The sequence below is a fragment of the Talpa europaea genome (assembly GCF_964194135.1).
Source record: "Talpa europaea genome assembly, chromosome: 3".
NCBI lineage: Eukaryota > Metazoa > Chordata > Mammalia > Eulipotyphla > Talpidae > Talpa > Talpa europaea.
In genome coordinates, this window is record NC_140069.1 from 133,881,586 (window position 1) to 133,906,345 (window position 24,760).

The 24,760-nt window shown below is 60.9% G+C and overlaps 1 protein-coding gene across 1 annotated transcript; it reads right to left on the bottom strand.

The window, feature by feature from the left end:
- Positions 1-2,628: 2,628 nt before the first annotated feature.
- On the bottom strand, positions 2,629-23,971 carry KCP (kielin cysteine rich BMP regulator; the record flags this gene model as incomplete). Its single annotated transcript, XM_084230640.1, has 42 exons — positions 2,629-2,897; positions 3,058-3,364; positions 3,792-3,956; positions 4,602-4,703; positions 4,796-4,907; positions 4,987-5,159; positions 5,386-5,528; positions 5,615-5,717; positions 5,992-6,080; positions 6,451-6,550; positions 6,752-6,831; positions 7,137-7,257; positions 7,832-7,914; positions 8,058-8,231; positions 9,080-9,173; positions 9,277-9,359; positions 9,486-9,576; positions 9,792-9,877; positions 10,435-10,611; positions 11,733-11,903; positions 12,135-12,323; positions 12,409-12,502; positions 12,637-12,719; positions 12,839-13,012; positions 13,539-13,632; positions 13,709-13,815; positions 13,898-14,050; positions 14,345-14,426; positions 14,496-14,581; positions 14,904-14,997; positions 15,074-15,153; positions 15,281-15,374; positions 17,634-17,722; positions 18,594-18,687; positions 18,867-18,949; positions 19,094-19,190; positions 19,401-19,468; positions 20,589-20,673; positions 21,325-21,401; positions 21,490-21,679; positions 22,217-22,380; positions 23,893-23,971. The coding sequence occupies 42 exons, from the start codon at positions 23,969-23,971 to the stop codon at positions 2,629-2,631; spliced, it is 5,079 nt and encodes a 1,692-aa protein (XP_084086766.1).
- Between the last annotated feature and the right edge of the window lie 789 nt (positions 23,972-24,760).

Sequence of the window (24,760 nt, forward strand, 5' to 3'; positions counted from 1 at the left end):
ATCTGGCTGACAACACGGTCGGCACACTTCCTCCATGCCCCACTAACACGCCCTCCTGCTACAGCAGAGGATGCCTCTGCCAGACAGGACTGCCATCCTGCCCCAGGTGCCTCAGGCAGCGGGTGACAGAGCTGGGCCTGGGAGACCTGTGCTGGAGAGAGGGGCCTGTGGCAGGCACTGCTCCTGGCTGCTGTCTCAGGGGCTCCTGGCATCGGTGCCGCTGCCCTTGGGGTGCTGCCAAGCCTGCTTTTCTCCTATGCTGCAGCTGCGTAAGGGCGTCTAGGGACCATCACGCAGCTGATTTGACCAGGATGGTCCATCAGCTGCGGGAAGGGACCCACCGCCCGCACAGAGCAAGCAGGATGTGTGTGCCAGGCACGCGCTGACCGGTGACAGACGAGGCCAGGGGCCCTCCCAGAGAGAGCGACCATCCTGTCCACTCTGCCGCTGCGCAAACAGATGTGAACCTGGGTCTGTCCCCAACACCCTCAATCCATCCACTCCCCTCACTATGACGATCCTCTCAGTGCCACACTCCCCCCACCCTCAGCCATGCCGCGGCTCACCCCACTCTTCGGCCATTCAGAACCCCCTATTCGACTCCCGGGCCGGCAGCACTGGCTCCATGCACACTGGGCCTGGTTCCTCAGACCGCAGAACTGGACCCGGGGGGGCCAGAAGAGGCTCAGCCCTGCCCCGCACAGCAGCTCTAAGTCCCACAGGAGCTGCAGAAAGATGGGGTGCCAGGGTATGAGGGGGTACCCTGCTGCTCTCTGCCATACCCCACAGGCAGCCCCTACCTGCTCCTGGGCCTGTCGGTTCCTCTCCATCTCCAGCAGTACAGCGGGCAGCTCCAGGCCTGCGGGAGGGCACCAGCCCTCTTGCCCTTGGGGGAGCAAGGTGAAGCCGGGCCCCCGCCTGTCCCCTCGGAGACACTGTCCTGCCTCCCTCACCTGCCGCAGTGCAGCCTGGAGCTGGCCGGGGCCTGCGGGGCACCGGAAGAGGTGCTGGTACAGAGCCAAGGCCTGCTCGGGGTTACAAGGGAACCCTCGGCCCCCCGGTGCGGCTGCCTGCTCCATGCAGAGGAGGGCAGATGTCCTGCCCCTGGAGCAGGGAGAGAGAACCGGGAGGAGCAAGGAGGGACAAAGGCTCCTGAGCTCAACAATGCAGGCCCCGACATCTGAGCCAGGGGCTGGAGCCCGGCCAGATCTCATAGCAACCCTGGTCTGACTCTGACGGGGTTTCTTGGGCATGGGGGTGGCAGTCAGGGGTGAGGAGTGTGACCCTGATATAGAGGGGGGCACGCACGGCGCTGCTTGTAATCCAGAACAAACATCAGTTTTACACACACACACACACACACACACACACACACACACACACACACAGACACACGGCTGTAGTAAGCCCCAGACGGGCAGCAGCTCCCAACAGCTAACCCTGTGCCAGGACGCAAGAGGCTGTACAGCTGTGACCCCTCCTGGCAGCAACTCCAGCAGCAGGTGCCATCACCATCATCCCCGTTTTACAGAGAGTAAGTGACCCCGTCCCCCCGACGCCGCCCTCCTCTGGGGACAGAGGGCCGCGATAACCTCGGCCGCAAAGACACAGTCCCGGAGCTCCAGGCCCAACAGGCAACGCTCTCGCCTCACTCCTGCTGAAATATTAGGCGCCCGGCAAGGAGAATAGAGCCCCCCAAGCCCAATCCTTCAACCAAGATCCCTCAAACACCAAAGCCACATAGCTGGTGACAGCAAAGAGAACTCAGAATTCTCTCTGAAGAGATTCTTCTTGTTGGAGAGATTTTTTTCTATTTCAAAGGCCATGTTCTTCCCCTGTGAGGACATCTTCAAGATGTGCACGTCTGTTCCATGGGATGGGAACACATGCATGTGTGCACGTTTATCTGGGCGCCTAAGGGGGGTGCGTGTGCATGCTAACCTGGGTGTCTATGGTGCGTGCGCACACACGTGTGTGTTCACATTCCATCATGTCTATCGCCTCCCCGGATCCCCACCCAAGGAAGAGGTGTCTGGGTCACCAGAGCTTCGAGTGGCTCAAGAGGGACCCTAGTGTTCAGGGTCCCCCAAACAGCGAGGAAAGGAGACGCCCTGAAAGGATGGAGTCCCTTCCAGCCATGCAGGGCTCCACATGGATCCACAGAGGGTCCCACATGACGGCCACGGGCCATGCCTGCCACACACTGCGAGCATGTGGCTGTGGCCAGGACATCTGGGTGCTCCTTATGACACTGCAAGTTTTCCCAGGCACCCACACTGGGGTCTGGCAGCTGGGGGCAGCCCAACATGCAGGCGCAAGGAGGGAGTGAGGTTCAGGGTGCCACCAGGGGTCCCACCAGAGCTGCCACTGATGCAACTCCAGGGACACTGACCACCAGACCCCATGTTCTAAGTGGCCCACGGCGCCACCCCAGCACCAGGAGGAAACACACACAAGGAAGCCTGAGGTCAAGTCCTGAGTTTACTGCTCCTGACCCAACACAGCCTGTCTTTTCAGATGGGGCCCAGGCTGCCAGCGCTAGGCCGGCCCTCTCTCTGCGCTCTGCCCGGGGGGGAGCTGCTCTCCACAGGAGACTTCTGGCCCGATGAGTCCTGGAGGCATCTCGGCTCAGGGTGCCCCCTGGAGCTCCTGGCTGGGGCTGGGCAGAGCACTGGGTGGCCGGTCCTCAGTGAGCAGGACTGGGGGGCAGGCCTCAGGCGAGATACAGTGGGCCTCATGCTCCACCAGACCAGCGGGGCACTGGCAGCCAGGAACGCAGGGCCTCACGCAGTGTGCCGCCAGCTCCCCCAGGGGGATGTGCTGGTTGAAGCAGGTACGGGGGCAGGGTGGGCCACACTCATCGAACACGAAGCCACGGTCCAGGGGGCAGCCCACCACTACAGGCGGAGAGGACGGCAGGGTCACAGCACGGCTCCAGTTGCCAGGCTCACCCATGATGGCCCTCCCTGACCTCCCCATCCATACCTCACCCTCTGGACTGCCCTTCCTCTCTGTGCCACCCCCACCGACAACTAGCACAGGGTGTTGCCTCCTCACCGCAGAGCGTGGGTCCCCTCCAAGTAGGCGTCACCCCTGCCTGGCGACAGTGGCTGGCATAGGCCTCCAGGGCATCACAGAGGCAGGCATCAGCAGAGGCGCCAGGGCCACAAGCACACAGGTCATACACGCAGGCAGCAAAGAAGGGCTCTGGTGGCACCAGGGCATGGCAGCGACTAAACGGGGAGGACTTCAGCACCCCACACCGGGCATTGGCCTCACGCCTGGCACGGTAACCTGCTGCCCGGCATGGATCCACCTCTCTGCCCTTGGAGCAGGGCTGACCAGGTCCTGGCCCCTCTGGGACCTAGGTGGAGAGAGCAGACCTGGTGTGACAACAGCCAGGGAGGCTGACCTTTGAGTGCCCTGTTCCTTGAAGCACTTTGCACCAATTATTTTGTTTTAGCCTCAGAAACCTCCCTACAAGAACAGCAAAGGAAGCATCAGCTACTTTTTATTTGTCCCCATTTTATAGGTGGAAAAACCAAGGCCTGTAGCAGGCAAGTCACTTGTTCAAGGTCACACTGTGAACAGCAAAGCAGACTTGGGGATTCACACAATGAGGTGCGCCTCCCCCTTCACATGCCAGGCAAGGAGCCCCAAACCACCATGAAAGCCCAACGCCCATGTGCATCTGTTCCCCCCCCCCACTTTCATACCAGGGGCTGCGCTATGGTATGGTATGCACATGGCCAACTATGCTTCCCCCCCAGATGGGCTGCTGTGCCACTCACCTGCCAGCTATTCCCAAAGGCAGCCTCAGTGGGCAGGAGCAGCCCCTTGGGGCTCTGCAGATCATCCTGGGCAAAGCCGTTGAAGTTCCCACAGAGCCCACAAATCTTGCCCCGATAGGAGCCGGGAACTCTCACCTCCACCTGGGACTGCCCATCCCACAGCACCTGTGCAGAGAGGCCCGGACTGGGGAGTTGGGAAAGGCGGGAGCAGGAGAAGCCCATTGGCCACCCTGGCCCCCAGCACTGTGTCAGCGCCCCCTGCTGCAGGGAGGAGAATGGGCAGGTGGCTGGGCCCCAGGGCAGGCCCTGCCTCCAGGCAGCAGCAAGGGGGAAGCATGTGCCCAGCCCCCGACAAGCCCAGAAGAGTGAAAAGCTGCCCACAGCTCCCGCAGGAGGCCACCTTCTCCCAATGACACCCCTGAAAATGCAACCCACTTCCAGAGATTCACTTCTTCGTGGTCATTCAAGACTCACAAGGACAAGACACCTGGCTAGTCCAGATCATTACGGCCAATTCGCCTTATTTTATGAATTTATAAATTGTGTTCTTGACCCTTTGACAAGGGATTGAAAGAAATCTCAAAAGCATCCTCTCCACATGCCTAACTAAGGCTTCCCCCATTTTACAGAAGAGAAAACTGAGAGCCCAGGAACTGGCCTAGCAACGTCCACTCGAATCCAGAGAACTCTCAGCCCCGTGGCCTTTGGCCCGAGAGGTAGCAGGTGCTACCTGCTCCCTGCTCCTTCCACAGAGAGAAGCCAGAACAGGCTGGAGCTGCCCGCCCCGCCCCACTTGGCCACTCCGCGCACCTGGAGCCCGGGCTGGGCGTGCAGGATCACCGTGCGTCCCCGGAGCTCCGCGTACAGCAGCGGCTCCTGCAGGTAGGGCAAGGCCACGGGGCGCGCGTCCACCTGCAGGAGAAGGGAGGCGGAGCGGTGGCAACGTCGGGAAGGACAGGTGGACAGCACGACACTATGCGCCCCGGGTGCTCGGCCCTGCTCACCGTGACTGCCCCGCCTTGCAGCAGCCGCACGACCACGTCTCCCAGCAGCACGGCCACCTCCTGGGTCCAGGCCACGCCGCGGCGGCCCCGGGCATCATTGGTCACCTGCACGCTGCGTGGCGAGAGACGGGGTGCCGCGGTCAGCAGGGACGGTGTGGGGCGTCAGAGAGAAGGCAGAGGGGCTGGCGCACCTGAAGTCCCCTCCGCGGCAGTCCTTGGCCAGCACGTAGCTGCAGCCGCCCTGGAAGTGCAGCAGGCGGCCGTCGAAGGTGCGGTAATGGGGGTCTCCGAAGGCCATGCAGGAAGCGGGCCGGGGCAGGCAGCGGGCGCAGCAGCTGCCGGGACTCAGGGCGGGGGCCTCGTCCTGGCCTCGCCCCCCAGACGCCATCAGACGCTCGGCTCGCCCAGCCGCGCCCCGCCCGCGCCCCCGGGAGCCTCCGACGCGCTCCCCGCTCGCTGCGCGCGGGCTCGGGCACCCCCTCGTGGCCGCGTCGGGAACTGCGCCGCCTCGCGGCCTAAGCCCAGCCTCCGAGGCCGGCCAGCACCCCCTCAGCACCCCCTCACCCCACCGCCCCAGGCCGGGCACTCACGGGGCCACAGGCGAGCGGCGGGCAGCGTTGGCTCTGGCAGTGCACGGTGCCCGCCACGCAGGAGCAGTTGGTGCAGGCGTCCACCGCCCAGTGCTCCCCGGAGGCCACCTCCCGGCCCTGGTGCTTGCACAGCTGCGCTGGGGCTGAGGGGACAGGAGTGGGAGGGTCTGCGCACTGTCCCGCACAGGGCTCTGCCTCTCCCGCTCCCGCCCACCGTCCTGGCTGGCACCTTGGCATCGCTCACAGCAGCTGTCGGCCCCCCGCACCTTCGCCCAACCGTGGGGGCAGGACAGGGGCTGGCACTCCTCCAGGTGGCACTCCACGTGGCCCCCCTGAGGACAGACCATTGCTCTAAGGACTTCAGGCAGGACCCGGCCCTCTGGACTCCCATTTCTGGGGGCCTTCTGGGTCAGGGTCTGAGGCAGCAGCCCCTGCCTCCCAAGAACACCCACTTCATGTTCAAGTCAGGGGTGAGGTCCAGGGTTCAGTTCCCTGCCCCAGCACAGGGATGTCCCTGCCCCCTCTTACCCACGGGGGGGCACATTTCCCTAAAGATCTCAAGGAACCCCATCTCCCCAGATGCCTCCCTTTATCACCCCAGCTCACGTGGCAGGTGCAGGTAATGCAGGGGTCGCTGGGCTCCCGCCAGCTCTCTCCATCTGCCGCTCTCCGGCCCTGGGGCTCCACCACACATTCTGAGGAGGATGAAATAAGGGTGGGGGAGCACAGTCCTTCTGGCTGCATCCCTTCTCTCTGGAGGACACCCTGTGGCCCACAGCAGGGGGTGCCCAACCCCATTCTGTTAGCACCCTGATGGTGTTGACTTTGTCAACCAGGATCGGGGGCCTAGGAGACGGCAGGGCTTGCAGTCTGAAGGAGCCTGGAGGCCTGAAGAGCCCGAGGCAGGCCCCCCTCCACCTCCACATCCTGGGCCTCTTCTCCCTCTCCATTTCTGCCTAAGAACGAAGCCTGCATTCTGGTGCAGGCCCCTAACTGCCCACTTGGCCCACAGCTGCCACCCTCCTGGGCTCACACTCAGAGTGCAGACCCAGGCTGGCCACCTACCCCGGCACACGGGGCAGCAGCTTCCAGGGGGCGTCTGGCGCTCCGAGGGGGGACAGCTGAGCTCGGGGCAGGACTGGTGAACGCAGAGCCAAGTCAGGTCCTGTGGAGGGCATGCGAGCACCATGGGTGAAGAGCAGGATGAAGCCCAGTGCAGTCGGGAGGGGGGCCTGGGCCAGATGTGACTTTCGGGGCAAGTGGAGCGAGTGGGGAGCTGGAGCTGCCACAGGAGAGGAGCCCCAGCCAGAGCCCACAGAGGAGGCGACGGAGAGAGGGCTTCAGGGCCCAGGGCAGGAAGGTTCACCTGACACTGACAGGTGTAGCAGGGGTCTGCTGGAGCCAGCTCAGACCCCACCAGGCTCTCTGTGCAGTTACTCAGCGCCTCTGTGAAGACACGAATGTTGGGGGGGAAGAGGGAAGTGGGGTGAACAGCCCAGTTGACCCCACTTACTCACTGTGCCCCCAGATCTCTTGGGCCCAGGGCAAATTCATATCCCTAGCACCTCGACTCCTGCCAGCTTCCCCAGGTTCCCTTGGGGTGGTACAGGCCTCACTGCCTTGACATGGGCTTCCAGTCCACTGGGTCAGGAAAGGGCTGGAGCTGGGGTTGGAGAGAACTGACTTTTCCAGGGTCACTCTGCGGGATGGCAATCCTACCCTCTTCTCTGCCCCCAGATCCCCACACTCACGGGCACAGGTGGAGCAGCACTGCTGGGGCCCTGGGGGCAGGAGATGGCTGGTGGGGCAGCCCACCAGGCTGGGACACTGCCTGCGGTGACAGCGAAGGCTGGGAGGCCCCTCGGGCTGTGGCTGTAAGAATAAGTGGGCAGGGGATGGCTCCAGGTCTTGGAAGCTGAGCTGAGAGCAACCCTCCACCCTGGACTCCGTCTCCTGCTGCATGTCTCCTCCAGGACGTGCCTCGCTCAGGTGAGACTCATGTCTGCAGAGAGACCCCTGCCTTCCCAGACTTGCTCCTAGCCCAGACTGGCCAAGCCCAGGAGATGGTGCGCCTTTCTCTTTCTAGTCAGTTGAACCCTTATGCGACCTTGACCTTCCCGCACTCTCATGCCACCCTCCTCCAAAGCCCCGCTGCCTCATCTCCCGACCTGTGAATTCACTCATCCGCTCAAAATCCTTCTATGGCTCACCATTTCCTTCCAAATGAAATTTCCTGATGTGGCCACGGCACTTCCCAGGCATCTCCCCCACCTCCTAGTGTGCCCCCCTGCCCTCGGCCTGGAGGCCTGCCCACGCCCCAAGCGCATGCCCCGGTGCCCTGTGTCTAACCCCAGACTTCCGGCCTTGCTTCACCTCCCGCCGCTGACCCGCTCAGTGCCTGTGGCCCCTCCCCGGGCGCCCTCCCCTCAGCATCACCCTCACCCACCTCACAAACGCACACTTCACAGGGGTCCGGCCCAGGCTGGAAGCTCTCCCCGGGCGTGTACATCCGCCCCGCGTGCTCACAGTCTTGGTGTGGAGTAAGAGCAGCACAGGGCCAGAGCCTTCAGGCTGGCAGCCAGAGGTGGGAGCCCCCAACCCCAGGGATTGGGGCGTGTACAAGGCATGCCGGTGCCACCTCCCCGCCACCCCTGCTCCCCAGGGCCCAGTACCAGAGCAGCGCGGGCAGCAGTCACCAGGCCCCTGGCGGGGCTGGGTGCAGGAGGTGACGCACTGGATGTGGGCACAGGTGACGACACCCTCGTGACACATGCAGGAGGAGCAGGGGCTATCGGGGGGTGCCCAGCTGCTGCCTTCAGGGTGCTCCTCCCCGTGAGCCAGGCAACCTGTGACAGGGTGGGCAGGCGGCTCTGAGCCTGAGGCCGCATGTCTGCCCCAGCACCCCCCTCCCGGTGGCCGGCAGGACCAGCAGGAGCCTGGGGGGTCTGCAGGGATCTGTGGGAAGGTGGCAGGGGGGAGGGAAGACCCTGGGGGGTGGGTCTCAACGCCTGAGCTCTGGTCTCGTCCCATGTCGCTTGCTTGTCAGACCCAGCGCCAGGCCCAGGCGTGACACATGCGCAGGGCACGGGGCGTCACTGACTGATCCCCAACAGTGCTCAAGCTCCTCAAGCTCCTGTTCTTCTCTGTTAACTGGGGGTTGAACTGTCCTGCCGACTTCGGGGCAGGTGAGACGCTGTGTTCTGTGGAAACTCCACCCGCTGGCCAGGGTCTGGGGCAAGCGCAGCGGGCAGGCTAGAAAGGGCTTCTCTTCCAGAACCAGATGGCCCAGAGGCCAATCTAGCTCTGCCGCCTACTAGCGGAGTGCCCCCAGGTAGACAGACGCGTCACTTTACCTGTCAGCCCCTTAGGCCTCTCCCCTGAGAAATGGGGAGCAGCCGCAGCTAGCGATGAGACCGGGGTGCATCAGTGAGATGCCGGGAAGTGCCTGGCTCGGGGGGGGGGGGGGGGGGGGGTTATCCTTAGGGATGGGGCGTGTTAGAAAGGAGGCAGCTTTCAGGGGAGATGGTCTGGCCAGGGCGGGGGCAGGGAAAGGTAGGGCCAGTGGAAGGTGAGGGAGGGTCTGGTGATGAGCAGGAGGTGGGAAACCAGAAGAGGCCGAGGGAGGCAGCGGGAGAGAGAGGAGCATCTGTCCCAGGGTGGAAGCCAGGGGGCAGCCCCAGGGGCCCGGGCACACCTCTGCAGCGAGGGCAGCAGCTCCCGGGCTCCGTGACCTGGAGCGGGCAGGGCAGGGGTGGGCACCGTAGCTGCACGCAGCTGACCTGGCCGGCCTGCGGGAGATGCAAGGTCAGTGACTTGCCCCTAGTGGTGAGCACCCCAGAGGCACTGGGACCCAAGCCCTGCCCCAGGCCTGGGGCCACTCCCCTACCCTACCTGACAGCGACACCACTCACAGCTGCCAGGGGGCCCCTCGAACTCCTCCCCGTCCTGATGTTCCCGGCCCTGGGCAAGGCAGCCTGTGGGTGACAGGCTTCCTGGGTGGGCAACACACTTCCTTGCATCTTGCCCAGTCCAACCCCAAGCGGGGCCGAGAGGGAGGGGGGAGGAGCAGGATGGACACGGGCTTGGGAGGCGCAGCTCACTGTGACAGACGGGGCAGAAGCAGGGCCCTGGAGAGGGGTGGGCACAGAGAGCCGGCGGACATGGCTTCTTCTGGCAGCTCACGGAACCTTCCTGGGGGAGAGAGGTCCCACTGCCACCTCCTTTCTCCCCTGGCATCTCTCCCCATGGGTGTCCCTACTGAGCCTGCCAGGCCCGGACCCCCCTCTGCTGGCCCAGGAGACTTGGATCCAAATGCTGCGAACCTGGGAGGAGGAGACCACCTCCTCCTGGCCAGAGGGGAGGATCAAGGAATAAAGGGTCACCACATTCCCCAAAGGCTGCCTCACCTGGCAGGTGCAGAGGGAGCATGTGGGGGCCAGGGGATCAGGGAAGATCTCTCCAGAGGCAGCAGTGACCCCAAGATAGAGGCATCCTGGCAGAAAGGGGAATGAAAAATGTAGTGAAAGAGGCATCACCAACAGGACCCTCTGCCGCCACCCACCCACCCACACCCCATGCACACACACCCATGCATGCACACACCACATACTTGCACCCACACACGTATACAGATACCATACACACATGCACACACCCGGTGTGCACACACACTGTGCCGGCCTAGTGGGGGCCTCGGCCAGGGCTGGGAATCAGAGGAGAGAGGAGTGTGGCCTGGAGTGGCTGAGAAGGCTCCAGCCAGCCTGCGAGTGGGCGGGAAGCGGGTGGAGGGCTGGAGGGCTGGTGACTACCGAGAACTCCCCGCCTTGGTGGGCAGTGTGGGAAGAGGAGGGCAGGGGCTGGGCTGAGGAAGGTAGGAGGGAAGGAAGCTGCGCTCACAGTGATTCACAGGAGCCATTCGTACCCTGTGAGGGGCCGGGGGAAGCACAGCGTGTGGGTGTGGGCATCTCTGGGAGGGGTTCGGTGGCGAGACCAGGTGACCTGGCTGTTGGGAGTTCTAGAAAAGGTGGTGCCTGGGCAGGCCTGACCTACCCTGGCAGATGGGACAGCAGTGCCCAGGCGGGGTGAGTGGGTAGCTACAGCCCACAGGCTCACAGGGCCGGCGGCTGCAGGTCACAAAGCCTCCAAGGCAGGTGCACAGTTGGCAGGGCTCTCGGGGATCCAGGAACTCCTGGCTGCTCAGGTAGGACTCCCCTAGATACTCACAGCCTTCCAGAGAGGACAGGAGAGGCAGAAGAAGCAGAAAGGGGTGAGGACAGAGGTCATGGCTCTGCCCTTGAGCCTGTGGGAGTCCAAGGCTTCAAGGACCTGGCGACGGTGGGGAGAAGGGCCCAGGTCTGGCTGGTGGACACAGGAGTGTGGGGGGAACTGGTCAAAGGGTAGACTTCCTCCCCTTCAGCCTTACTCTGTAGGGAAAGACCCCCATGGGATTAAATACTCAGCAGGCCACTGCCAGGCCAGAGGGCATCAGTCTTCCCAAACCTGGGGCTAGTCCTACCCAGTGACGCAGAACCTGCAGCCCAGGTCCTCTCTCTTCAGTGCTCTTTCAAGCTCTCTGATTACTCACGGAGAAGAGTCCCTGGGTGGCGGCAGTGGCCCTTAGAGCTGACACTAGGGTTTTTCTTCCCCTCTTTTTAAAAAAGAGAGGGCATCTACGGTGATACTGATGTGCCAATATAAACTCATCTATTCTAGGGGCCTCCCTGGTGGCGCAAGGAGTTAGGACTCAACCTACGGAGCGGTCCGCAGACAGTTTGATCCCTGGCCAGGGAGCTACCCACATGGTGCAGCAGACCTCTCCTGCCTCGCCCGCTGCTCCCCTCAGCAGTGTATTTCAGTCAGTCTGCCTGTTCTGCTCCCCACTCTGTCTCTGGTGACTCCTCTCACCCCCCACACCTCTGGCTTGCACCCCAGCTCTTGTATGCATAAATAAATACATCTTAAAAAAAATAAACTCATCTATTCTAACAAGTGCACTTTGGGGGTGTTAACAGGAGAGCTTATGTGTGGTGGGGTTGGGGGGGGTAAGAGCAGTCTGGCCAGCAGGGATTAGACTCATGCTGCAGTTGCTGCTCATAGCTTGGTAGCACTGTCTTTAACCCTGCACCACCAGGGAGGCCCCACAAAACTACGCATTTTAAAAACACACTATTTTGGAAAACTGTTAGGCCCAGAGAGGTTACGTTCGTTACTTGTCCAAGGTCACACAGCCATCAGTGGCCGGAGAAAATTCAGGTATCGGGCTTTTTTGGGGACCACGCCCCCATCCTGGGGCAGTAACGATGCTGCTGACCCAGCCCCCTGGCCCCCACCTCCCACAGTCCCCTCACCATCACAGGTTGGGCAGCAGGCCCCCCTGGCAGGGAAGGGGCACTGCGCTGGGGCACAGGCCTTGGGCTCACAGCTGACACTGCCCTCCCAGCAGAGGCAGACTTGGCAGGTGGCGGTGGGAGAAGGGAAGCGCTCCCCACTGGCAAACTCCTTCCCCTGGTACAGGCAGCCTAGGGGGCAGATGAGGGGCAGAGGCTGGGGCTGTGTCTACCAGCCCTACAACACCCCAGGCCTGGTGGACAGGGCGCTGTCCCCCAACATTCTTTGTGCGAACCCCAACATGGGAGGTAGATACCAGGGTGGCGTCCCACCTGGGGCTGGAAAAAGAGGGACAAAGTAAGGAGGACGGAGGGAGCGGGTGGGAGGAAGGGGGATCAGGGTGCTGCCTGAGTGGGCATTACCGTCACAGGAGGGGCAGCAAGGCCCCTGGCGTGGGTGGGCGCAGGGCGCGGGTGGGCAGGGCAGCCGCCGGCAGGACGCAGAGCCATGGAGGCAGAGGCAGAGGCGACAGGGGTCCCCGGGCGGGGAGAAGTGCTCCTGGTGGCGGGCGGGGACCTCACTCCCAGGCAGAGGGCAATCGGAGGAGGCAGCTGAGGCGACACCCAGACTCAGGGGGGCCAGGGAGAGGCTTGGGAGGGTCCCCCGGGAGACGCGGCCTGGAGGTGCAGATCCTACCTGGGCACTGCGGGCAGCACTCTCCGGGCAGCAGGGCCGGCTCTGGACAGGGCAGGGGTGGGCAGCGGCGGGCCAGGCACTGCACGTTGCCACTCTACAAGGACAGGTGGGCCCCCCCCGGTGGGGCTGGAGGTGGAAGACCCAGGACACCCACTCCCTCACCACCACCTGGGCAACCTCTCAGGACCTCCCCTTGCCCCTGGGCTGCCCTTCACAAGGCTGACTCACCAGGCAGCGGCACAGGCGGCAGAGGTCGGAGGGGTGGGGGAACTCGGCTCCGCTGGGGTACTCTTTCCCTCCAAAAGCACAACCTGGGGGAGGGGCAGCTATAGACCCTGCTCATCCGGGGCATCCTGCCCTCCCAGCCCAAGTGCCCACTGCTAGGTCGAGCCATCCCAGGAGCCCATCGCGCCCACTGTGTGTCCCTCACCCTGGCAGTTGTTCTGGCAGCAGGCTCCAGCCAGCGGGTGGGCACAGAGGGCCCTGGAGCAGGTGCGAGGCTGGCAGCGGGCCTGGCCTTCCAGACACTGGCACTCTTGGCAGGGGTCTCGGGGGTGGGAGAAGCTCTCGCCGTCCACAAACACTTGTTTCTCCAGGACGCAGTCTGGGCAGGGGGGTGGCAAGGGTGGGCCAAGACCAACAGTGCTGGGGACAGGCTGACAGCCCCTGTACCCTCGGAGTCCAAAGTCACTGCAGAAGCACCCAAGGAGGGAGGGAGGGGGCTGTGTGTGCGTGGGTGTCTGTGCCCCCAGGAAGGAGCTGATGCCCTCTGCCTATGTGGCTGACAGGTGGCCTAGCACGCTCCCGGGAGTCTCCCACACAGCAGACCCAGACATTTGTTGGCGTGAAGCCGTGTCCTTGTTATACAGGTAGATTTGTGGATCAATCTTAGTGGTGGGGGTATTAAAAAAGAAATGCAGGCTGGGAGGGGAGGGCGGTGGAGTAACACGAAGGCGTAAGCCATTCTCTATTCCCCTCCCACCTGCACCCTGTGAGTTCCAGAGCATTCCAAGCTGTGTCAGACTGAAGCAATTCAGAAGACTATTGCTTTCTAAATCTGCTGAACCCACATTTTGGTGTGAAGGTGGGGTCTAGGTCCCCCAAGCCAGAGAGCTACTGTTAACACTCACCTGGGCACCTGGGGCAGCACTGGCCTGGTCCACTCTGCGGCCTGGCACAGGTTGTGGGAGGGCAGCTGACCAAGGAGCACCTCACCGTCCCATCCTGCAAGCAGGGACGGGACAATGGGGGTGGGCCCAGGAGGGGCTCTCGGCAAGGGGGCAGCGAGCCTGGGGAGTACCTGGCAGTGGCAGGTGTGACAAGGGCTATCTGTGTCTGTGAAGTTCTGCCCATTGGCGTACACTTGGCCCTGGTAGGTACAGCTCTCACAGTGGGGGCAGCAGGCGCCTGGACAGGGTGGGTTGGTCAGTCAGCAGGTCAGAGGCTGCCCAAGCAGGGGAAGAAAGTGAACTGGAGAGGGGGCACTCACCAGGGAGCTGGGTGGGGTGCTGGCAGGGAGCTGGTTTGCAGAGCACAGCCCGGCACAAGGGCACCCCATCTTGACAGGAGCAGGCAGTGCAGGGCTGACCATCAGGCTCCCACTGGACCCCCTCAGCAAACTCCTCTCCATCAAGCACACAGGCTACAGTGAGGGGGGTTGTCACCATGACAACCTGCCCACCCCCATCCATCTGTCCTTCCCAGACCACTCACCCCCCTCCCAGGAACCTGGCTTTGCCACCCCCACCACAGCCTCTGAATATACTCTGCCACTCTGGAATGGCTAGTGGACTCCGCTGCCCCACCCCTTATGGAGGGACCCCCATAAGGGGTCCTAGTAGTCCCAGCTGCCCCACCCCATATGGAGGGACCCCCTCCACCTCCAGTCGTTGCAGAAGACACTCCCCTTCACAGCTCCTCTCTCACACATACACACCTGGGCAGAGCTGGGAGCCAGAGTCAGACAGAGTGCAGGGGGCGACAGGACACCCCTGCTCCTCACAGGAGACCTCGCCGGCCTAGGAGGGAGGCTGGGTGAGAGGACTTCAAAGGACCAGACAGACCGGTGATGAGAGGAGACAGCGTACCTGGCAGGAGCAGAGGCTGCAGCGGCCACTCTCTTGGAGTCTGAAAGTCTCCTGGTTCTGATACTGGTGTCCCTGGTACTCACAGCCTGGACAGGAGGACAGCGGGCAGGCAAGCCACACACCTCCCTGAGGTCTACCCCGCACCTGGGCAGCCACCGTGTCCTCCAGGGGGCCCTGCCAGCCTCCTCCTGCCCCAGGAGCGTGGAGCCCATCGCAGTGCCCCCCAGCTGCCACGAGAAGGTGAGGATTCGTCCCCCACCTGTGTTGACAGAAGCTGGGGTCTCGAAAGGGTTTCCCCTGTCCTTGAAATTCAAGGGGCTTCTGTAGGCTCGTGGGGAGCCAACCCCACATTGGGAGCCTCTCTCGGGCCCATGCCTGTCCCTCTCCAGGTCTCGAGCCCCCACTCACCATCACAGACTGGACAGCACTGTCCAGGGATCCTGCCTGGGTGTCTGCAGGGCACCGGTGGGCAGGGTGGAGGCTCGCACTGGACGCTCCCGTTCTGCCAACAGGGCCTGGTCAGCATGCGAGAGGCAGGCCCAGAAGCCAGGCCCCCCCTGCCAGGCAGCCACACTCACGGCACAGCGGCAGTGCGAGCAGGGGTCCCCAGAGCCCACAGGCTCCCCGCTGCGGTACTCACGCCCATTTAGGAAACAGCCTGTCAGGAAGAGTGTGCCTCAGATCCTCCTCAGGGCACCCCAGGGCCCCTGGCCTCTGAGGGAGACCAGAACCGGACCATCCATCAGCTGTCTGAACCCCACCACTGGCTCCCCCCACTGACTCACCATCACACACAGGGCAGCAGGTGCCCGGGAGGGGCCGGGCAGGGTACGGGCACAGGCTGGCACATTCTCGCTGACGGCACTGGATGTGGCCCTCCTGGGAAGGGACAGAGAGGGCAGGGAAGGGGCCACCAGAGCTCAGTCAAGGGGCAGAAACAGCATTTGAGTCCCAGCTGTCCACTCAATAGATGTGCTTATGATGAACTCTCCCCGCCTCCCCCAATGCACATGCTGAAGTCCTCACCCCAGGACCTCAGAACTTGACCTTATTTGGAAACAAGGTCATAGCAAATAGAGTTAGTTAAAGCCAAGGCATCCTGGAGTGCTCTGGGCCTAATTTAATGATGGGAGTCCATATCCAAAGGGGAAATTTGGACTCACACACACAAGAAGAGGGACACAGCAGGATAACGGCAGGAGCCAAGGGACACCAGAGGTGGCCAGAGAGCCAGGGAATGAGAAGCTTCTCCCTCACAGCCCTCAGAAGGAACCTGCCCTGCCACCATCTCGTACTTCTGCCCCCAAAACCCAGAAAACACATTACTGTTGTTTAAGCCACTCGCTCAGCCTGTGGTGCCTCGCAGCCCTAGGAAACCAACCCAGATGTATAACAGCATGTGACTTGAGTCCTCGGTGACTCGGTTTACCCACATGGAAAAAGACAGTAAGAGTCCCATCCTCATGGCCTTGTTATGGGGATGAAATGAGGTGTCTGGTGTGGCAGCTGGCAGCTCACAGGTTACTCCCCAGGGTCTTGCCCAGACACACCACACCCCTGGATTCACGAGTGGACTCACCAGCTCTAGCCCCATACATGTCTGGGTAGTGATTCCTCTCACAGGTGGTGAGGAGGGTCAGTGAGAACAGAGAAGAGAAGAGAAGGGCTGCAAAGGGGGCAGGTGCCCCACGGCCTTCACGATAGGGACCTTAGTCTTTGGCAGGCAGTCGGGAAGCTTGGTGGCTACAGCTGCCACAGGACACAGCCCTCCTCAGCATCACGCCCTCCACGCCAAACTCTCCTCCCCAGGCTTTGCCCTGACTGATCACAGACCTGGGGGCCCAGTCCATCTGGACTGCTGGGGTAAAACCCATAGACTGAGAGGCTTATTAACAGCATTTTATGGGCCTCCCTGGTGGCGCAAGGGGTTAAGACACAACCTATGAAGCTGTCCGCAGCCACTGCAGCACGAGTTCGATACCCAGCCAGGGAGCTACCCATATGGCGCAGCAGACCTCTCTTGACTTGCTTGCTGCTCCCCTCAGCAGTGTATTTCAGTCGATCTGCCTCTTCTGTTCCCCACTCTGTCTCTGGTGAATCCTCTCACCCCTCAAGCCTCTGGCTTGTACCCCAGCTCTTGTATACATAAATAAATAAATAAATCTTAAAAAAAAAAAAAAACAGCACTTTAGTTCTCACAGTTATGGGGGCTGGAAGTCCAAGATCAAGGGGCCAGCAGTTCAGTGTCTGTGAGGACCTGCTTCCTGGCTCCTTGGTATCACAGGATCATCTTCTCCCAAGACAGGCTCTAACTCTCTGAGGTCCCTTCTATAAGGGCGCTAATCTCATCACGAGGGCCCTCCCACGAAGACCTAATCACCTCCCAAAGACCCCCACCTCCTAATACCATCAACTTGGGGGGTAGGATTTTAACATTTCTTTTACTTTTGGAGCAGCGGACACAGCTATTCAGTCTATAGAACCTGGGGTGTCTCCCCCAGGTTTCCCTGCTCAAATCCCACTCCCCCTTTAAGACCGAAGCGAACACACTCCCTCCATGAAGATTTCTAGATCTGTGCTGCCCAATGGAAATATAATGCAAGTCACATGTCATTTAAATTTTTCTTTTTTAGATTCGTAAATCTCAAAAAATAGACAAAACTAAATTTTGATCATCAGTGCAACCCCAAATATCAAAATTAATTCGACACGTAACGAACATAAAGTATTAAGGAGATATGGGTATCTCTTTCATGCTAAGTCTTTGGAATCTGGTGTGTAATTATACTCGCAGCCTGTCCTACTCAGACTGGAGTAGGATCTCAAACTGGAGGCCACATTGTAAGTGGCCACATACCACTAGATGCCTCAAGTCAAACCTCATTCCTGCCTCCCTGGGGCTGTGCCGCCTGTCAGCTCACCCTGCCTGCAAGTTGCCTGAGTTCAGTTCTCAAACCTATGCTAACCCCTCTGTCCGCATGGGTACGACCCCGTCCCCTTGCTCACAGCACCCAGAGTCAGGTCTTCTGCATCTCTGTGTCCCCTCAAAGCCAAGCGGATGTGCTCAGTGGAATGAAAGAGTGAATAGGGTGGTCCTGGGGTAGGGTTGGGAGTGCCCAGGAGCAGCATGGGGCTCACCAGGCAGCGGCAGATCTGGCAGGGGTCTCCAGGCACTGTCCACTCTTGGCCGTGTTCCCGGTGAGAGCCTCCTTCTGTGCAGCCTGTGTCTGTGGGGAGACAGGCAGAGAGGAGGCCTGGTCTCCTCTCTGGGAACCGGCCTGGACCTCAGCTTTGGTCTGCCCCTGTCCAGCTCCATATGTCCTCTGAGGATGCTCTCCTAGTCCAGACAAGACCAGGCCAGGCCTCTGCCTAGAACATTCAGTGTCTCCCAGTGCCCAGGCAGGTGAGGCCCAAGCTTCTCAGCAGCCGGAGTCCTCCAGGGCAGCCTTCCAGGTCCTCCGGGGTCCAGCAAGGCCATGTCCCCACCCCCATCTCACTATGTTTTGACCATCAGTGCCTGCTTGCTCCTTCCCAACTCACATCCACCCACGTCCTTCTGCGTGCCAGTCCCAAGCCTTTGCTCAAGCTGTCCTCTCTTGCAAGAATGCCCTAGGCCTCCTCTGCCCTTCACCCACCTAACTGCTCTTTATCCTGAAGGTTTCCTCAGGACACCCGCCTCCAGGGCACTTTCCCTCCAGTGTTCATGCAGGATTAGGTCTCCCTCCTCTGAATTTCCACCTGCTTCTATTTCTGCCTTTCCAGCAATGCCAGGGCGTGACTCGGTGTCACCTCTAGTGCTTGTGAGCACAAAGCATGTGAGAGTCAGCGTTTAGGAAGGTCTGTAAGATCACTATCCACACCCGACAACTGGGGGACTCCGGCCAAGCAGCTCCCTCAGGGCAAGCGGCAAGAGCAAACGTGAGCCCCGGTTCTGGGGTCCAGCTCCACGGCAGGCATGACTGGTGTCACCACCCCCCCCCCACACACACACACACTGACCAAACCACAGCTCAGAGGCCAGCAGACTGGGCTCTGGAGTTGAGGACATGGTGTGACAGCCCCACCCGGAGCTCCGCCAGGAAGGGTCAGCGCTCTCACCTGGGCAAGTAGGGCAGCAGTGCCCAGGCCTTGGGACTGGCTCAGGGCAGGGGCTGGGTGGGCACTTCACAGGCACGCAGCGAACCAGGCTCCTCTGGAATGGACCCACAATGATAAAGCCCCCCTAGGTGGCTCCCAGAGAGGGGCGGGGCCAGAGTGGAGGGAGGATGTTGATGGCAAGAGGCCTTGGAAGGCATGTAGGGGTTCAAAGATGTGGCCCAGGACAGGGTATCCAAGAAGGAACGGGGCCTGGGCAAAAGTGGGGGGACTCACCAGGCAGGAACACCGGAGACAAGGATTGGAACTGGACTGGAAGTTGGCTCCCTCCTCATAGAGCTGCCCCTCATACTCACAGCCTGGGGAGGGTACCAGGATGATAGGCTGGTCAGCAGAGAGCAGGGTGGGTGGACATCACCAGGGGGAAGACCCGACCCCGAGCAGGTACTGGGCACTATGGGACTGAGGGCCAGGGGGCGGGGTGGGGCAGGGTGGGTGGTCACCTGGCCGGCAGACAGGGCAGCACTGCCCAGGTGGAGTGTAGCTCTCCAGGCAGTTGAGCTCTGAACATGAGGGCCCCTGGCACCGCACGGCCCCTGCCTGCAGGGTAGACACTGAGCCCTCCTCCCTCCCCACTGCCCAAGCCCAGTCACTCTGCTGGCCTAGCAGGCCCAGCAGGCTCCAGGCCTCAATGACTGGGCGGCGCCCGCAGCCCTGTTTGGCCCCTAGCTTGGGCTTGGCCCCGCCAGGCAGGGTACGCTGAGCACCAGGGATGTGGGCGGTGGCAGGGCCAGGCCCTGATTCCCTTACCTGGCAGGTACAGATGACACAGGGCTCCTGTTGCCACGTTTCCCCAGCCCTGTGGCCTCCAGGGCAGCCTGCAAAATCAGGGCCAGACCCCTAAGTAGAGACCAGGAGGACACCAGTTCCAAGGGGCGTCATTCAGACTTTTGTATTTCCTACAACTTTCCAGCAGGTGGCAGTAAAGTGTGTGACACGAACATCGGTCTTGTCCCAATATTTTACAACAAATGCAAGTAATGTGTTTGGAGAAGGGTGTCTTTTTTTCCTCCTCATCATATGTCCTCACAGTGGCCGAGGCACCACACGTGCCGCAAGCTCTGTGTGTGTGTGCCCCTTTCCTCTGAGATCCATCAACTCCCAAGACTTCACTCCTCTTCTTTGGCTGAGACTTCTGGACCACACTGGTCTCCAGAGAGATTCTTCCTGGGGCAGGGCTACCACTTGAATACGGGACAGCCAGTTAAACTGGAATTTCAGATAAACAAAATGTACTTTTCAGTGTCATTACGTCCTCAAGATCACAGGGGACATGCTTACGCTGAAAAAAAGTATGTGTTGTTCATCTGAAATTCAAATGTAACGGGGCATTCTGAATTTTTACTTCATGAATCTGGCAACCTGGAACACGCCAGGCTCTGCCTCTGCAAACTTCAATGGCACCGCGTGGCCTGAGGAAGAACGTCCGTGCTGTGAGGCTTGCACTGTCTGTTCTGGCCTTCCCACACTTATTTCCAGCAACCCCCCTCCACCCAACTGAACTTCAGCACAGGGGGGGCCCTTCAGTACTGTCTCCCTCTGATGGGATCCCACTGTCCCTTGAAAATCCAGCTCAGACAACCCATTGTCTATAAAGCCCACCCTGACTGCTTAGTCTGATTGGGTCTCCCCTCCTCCGGCCTTCTCCTTTGGCAACTAACCCCTTACCTCCTCTTAATCTGTTCACTGGATCTTAAATCGTGGATTATATTTGCTCTACATTTTCACTTTTCAACTAGATCACAAGCTCCCTGAGGGCAGGAGAAAGATCAAAGAGCCCCTCTGTAGTCCAGTAGTTGCGACTCAGTTCTGAACTCCCCTCGTCACCACCAGAGTGGGTGGGCAGGCCCTCGCTGGGCACATGGCAGGGGCAGAATGCAGAATGCAGGGGCCCCAAAAAGAGTGCAGGAGGTGGGGCTGGGTGGGCAGGAGGCTGACCTGGCTCACAGTGGGGGCAGCATGCTCCTGGCTCTGGGCAGGGGCCTTTCGGGCATGGCTTCTGGGTACAGGTTACGGTTCCTTCCTGTGGGGGAAGCAGACTGGTGACTGCACAGGCATCAGAACCTGGGGCACAGGGCTTCCAGATTGCAAACTTCATGCCCCAATGGACACGCAGAGGAGCAAGAGGCTGAGTCTGCTCAGGAGACCTGGGTTATGCTGGGTCCAACGTTGGACAGAGACCCTCTCCCTACCCCCAACATTTCTTGTTGTTTTCAACCCCCAACATCATTCCTTCCTGGTACTGGCAAATTTCCCAGAGTGGAGAAATCCAAGGAAGGAAACCAAGGGTTTTCTCAAAGGAAGACTAAGGAGTAAGGAGAAGTAAGGAGGGCCAGGCAGGCCATTGGGGGACTGAGGTAGGAGACAAGGGCAGAGGGGTGGGTGGGGGCTGTGAGAGGTGGTGCAGGAAGCCAACAACTCCACCCTCCCTGCCCTTCATGCCACTATTTGCCAGGTCTGAACCAGAGGGGTCAGGAGGCCCCCCACAGTATTTGGTAGTTTAACTTCAGAAAGTAGAACTACTGGGCATCACCTGGAGGCCAATGGTGGCCAGATTCTGGTGCAAGGGCAGGCAGAACCCTTTACTTAACATTCAGCACCCCTGAAGTGAGGTGAGGCGAGGCAGACAGATGAGGAGCACAGTACAGGACAACCAGGGGTCAGAGAAACTCACCAGGCAGAGGCAGGTGGTGCAGGCATCTGGGGAGAAGGTCTCCCCATGGCCATAGGCCTGGCCTTTGTGGCTACAGCCTGAGGAAGAGACAGGGCTATCTTCTGACCCCCAGGGCCATCTCCAGTCCCTGAGGGAACCCCAACCAGCAGACGAGATGGCACTCACCATGGCAATGGGGTCTTTCGGGCTTGGGGTCACAGCGCACAGCCCCTTCCTGACAGATGCAGGCTGTGCAGGTATCAGGCTCCCAGCGAGCCCCCTCAGGCCAGGCCTGCCCCAACCCCCAACACTGGGGAGAAGCTGGGCGGCATTCACAGGACTCCAGCAGTTTCACCCTTGCCTGCAGCTCCTTGTTCTAGGGAAAGAGGGGGCGCTGGAGGTGCTGCCTCAGCTTCTCCCACCATCTCATGCAAATTTGCAGGGAGTGAAATGAGGCAAGACGAGAAGGAAATTTAAGAATTCCAGAGAGAGGGGGTTGCCCTCCAGTCAGCATTCAGCTCAAACAGCCACAGCCCTGGGGCTACCCAGGGGGACAGTAGGATGTCCCCAGGCCTCTTTTTCAGACAGCAGAGGACCCAATCCCCCTGTCCCAACAGTTAAGGACTTTTGCACCCATCTCAATCCCTTCAGATGATTCCTTATATACAGGCGCTCCAGGGACTTGCCAAAGACATGAATGAATATAAAAATCTGCTTTGCAGAAATACCTTAGAGGGTCTTCATTGATGTGAGAGAGTCAATGTTATCTGTTCAGATAAGAACCTCTCCACGTACATTTAAAGCAAAACTCTATTTTAGGGTGCCCGGGGCTCCCTTTCTCAAAACCCTTCCCTCCCACTAGACAAAGTTTGACCAACTGCACCCACCCGGCCGGCCCTCCCACCAGTGCTACCTGCTCTCTGAGCTGGGTCACCTCTGCCTCCAGCCTTCCCAGCCGCTCCTCCAGGGGGCGCCAGGGATGCTGGGGGACCCCAGGAGATGCTGAGGAGTGGGGATCCGGCTGTTGGTAATCATGGATGTCTGCAAGCTTTGGGGGATCCCTGGCAACGTCCCCACCTGCAGGGAAGCAGAATACAGGGTGGGCCTCTGGGCCAGGAGCTCGCCAGGTTTCCTGGGTATGTCGCCCAGTGGCCACCTGCCATCAGGAAGGGGAAGTGGCCTGTGAGGGTGCTGCAGTGAAAGCATGGGAGGAAGAGGGGGGACCTCTCAGTGAACCTTCCCAAGTAGCAAGAACCCGCCTGAGGTGTCAGCCCCAGGGACCCTGATCCACCTGGCAGGGATCCTCAGCCATGGGGGGGCATGTCCCAGTCACCCTCGCTTGAGCCAGGGCCTTAGCCAGGGGCATCCTGGGGCTGGGGCTGTCATGCAGGGTTGGAGAGAGAGAATCATGACAGGTGGGGGGCGAGGGGATGGTGTGAGGGTCGTTCAGGGAGTGCAAGAGCAGACCCCGCTCTTTAACTGCCTGTCTTCACCTGCCAGAAAGGACAGTGCTTTTGGAGAACGTGGCAGAGGGCGCATCTGCTTTCTCTGTTCCTACCCCAAGCCTTGCCACAGTCCCCAGGGCTGTGGTGGAGGGGGCTTGGGGACCCACATAGGCAGGTGGGGCCCCTAAGGCTTCCTTTCTCTCGTACTCCACCCGCCTCCACCAGTCTCCAGTCTCACCCAGCAACCCCCCCAACCAGTACCTCCTTTTCTCCCGGGTCTCCACTGGGGGTGCTGAGGACAGCCTCCCCACCTGCTCTTTTTGCTAAACCACCCATTCAAAGGCTCTCAGCAGCCAGTTCACATATGACCTTATGTAGTGCCTCCCATCTCTTCAGGCTGCCCTGAACTCCCCCGAGCTGGGGTGCGTGTCCCCTGGACACCAGCTCTTGGTGTCACTCCTTACCTAACAACAGCCCCAAGAAGAGCAGCCAAGGCTGGGGTCTCAGCATCTTAAACCCTGTACCCCAGTTTCACTTCCCAAGCTCCACATCCCTCCTTCCAGGCTGCTCCTCCAGACCTATTTAAGCTGCTATAATAAGGGGGTCAGGGAGAATCTGGGGGTGCTTGGGACCCTTAGGGAAGCTGGGGTGGGTCCCTTGCCTGGACAGCCCCGCCTGAGGGTGACACAAAGCTTGACTGAGACCCACTGACCTGTCCAAGCTCCCCTCTCTGCCACCTTCCTAGGGGCCCCGCAGCACTGACCTCTCCATTTCTGCCTGGGGTGGGGGGAGCCTGATCCCGAGACTCAAAGTCAGCTCCCACAGCGGCCTCCTGTTTGTTCCTTTTCTCAAGGCAAATAATTAACTTCAGACTCCCAGATTCCAGGGCAGCCTCTCCCCCGCCGCAGCCTGCAGGAACTCCTCCCCAGCCCACAGCAGAAAGCCCCCAGGTTTCCTGGACCCTGGGCCTTAGCCGGGGGCTGCCTCCCCCACACATCTCCTCCACCGACGGGGAGGACCAGAGCGCACCTAGAGGCACCGCGGGGAGAGGCATCTCCCGCCCCAGCTCTTTCCCTCAGGCTGGGCTGAGCAGGAGGTGGGGTCCCGCCTGGCTGGCCCCCAAGACGTTGGCGCTCCCGCTTACCTCGGCGCGTCCCGGGGGCGACGGCCTGGCTTGCAAGCTGCAGGACCAGGGGCAGCAGAACTGCAGACGCCCGCGCCATGCTCGCTCCGCCTCGCCTGGCTGTGGGCTGTGGTCGCGGCTCAGCAGGCACTGGGGGAGGCGGGGTGGGGACACACCAGGCCGCCTCCCACCCAGTCTTTGTTCAGGGAGCGCCCCTGGCGTCCGTCCGTTGTCCTGTCCTGAGGCGCCCGACTACCGAATGGGCGCCTTGACCCCTGGGCCCCAGCAGGCCTCAGAGTGCAAGGAGCCCCAGAGCAGCCCCCGCCCAGAGGAAGCTGGGAGGGTTTGGAGACCCTGTCTCCAGCTTCGGAACCTGGAGGAGACCCTGGAAATAAACACAGTTTCCTCAGGGCGCTCTGGAACAACTGGTCCCCCTGCCTCCTTGGGGCCCCTACCCCCTGGGGTGTCCTGTTGGGTCTTTCTGGCCTGCTTGCAGGAGGAGCAGTCCTAGCTAGGTTCAACCCTGGGGGTCTTAGAGCCCTAACCTCCTGCCTCATGTTCCCTGTCTGTAAAGTCGCAGTCACAGTCCTTACTTTACACACTTGCGGTGAAGTGATTATGTAGATAAAGAATGTTCGCCAAATAACAAATAATGACAATAGGTGCTACCCCTGGGCTCTGGCCTGGAGGACACCCAGTCTCCTCCTCCTTCCTCCACCCATACATTTCTTCCCTGCAGTCTGTTCTCCACCCCCAGTCACCCCGGCAGCCCCAGGCTTGTCCCCAATGCCAGAGCCTCCTTCACTAGTCGGTCCCAGCCCATTTTCCAGCTCCTAGGCTTAGGCCTGACCCGTGGGGTGAGCAGAGCAGGGGTCCCCCAGGCTGGGCA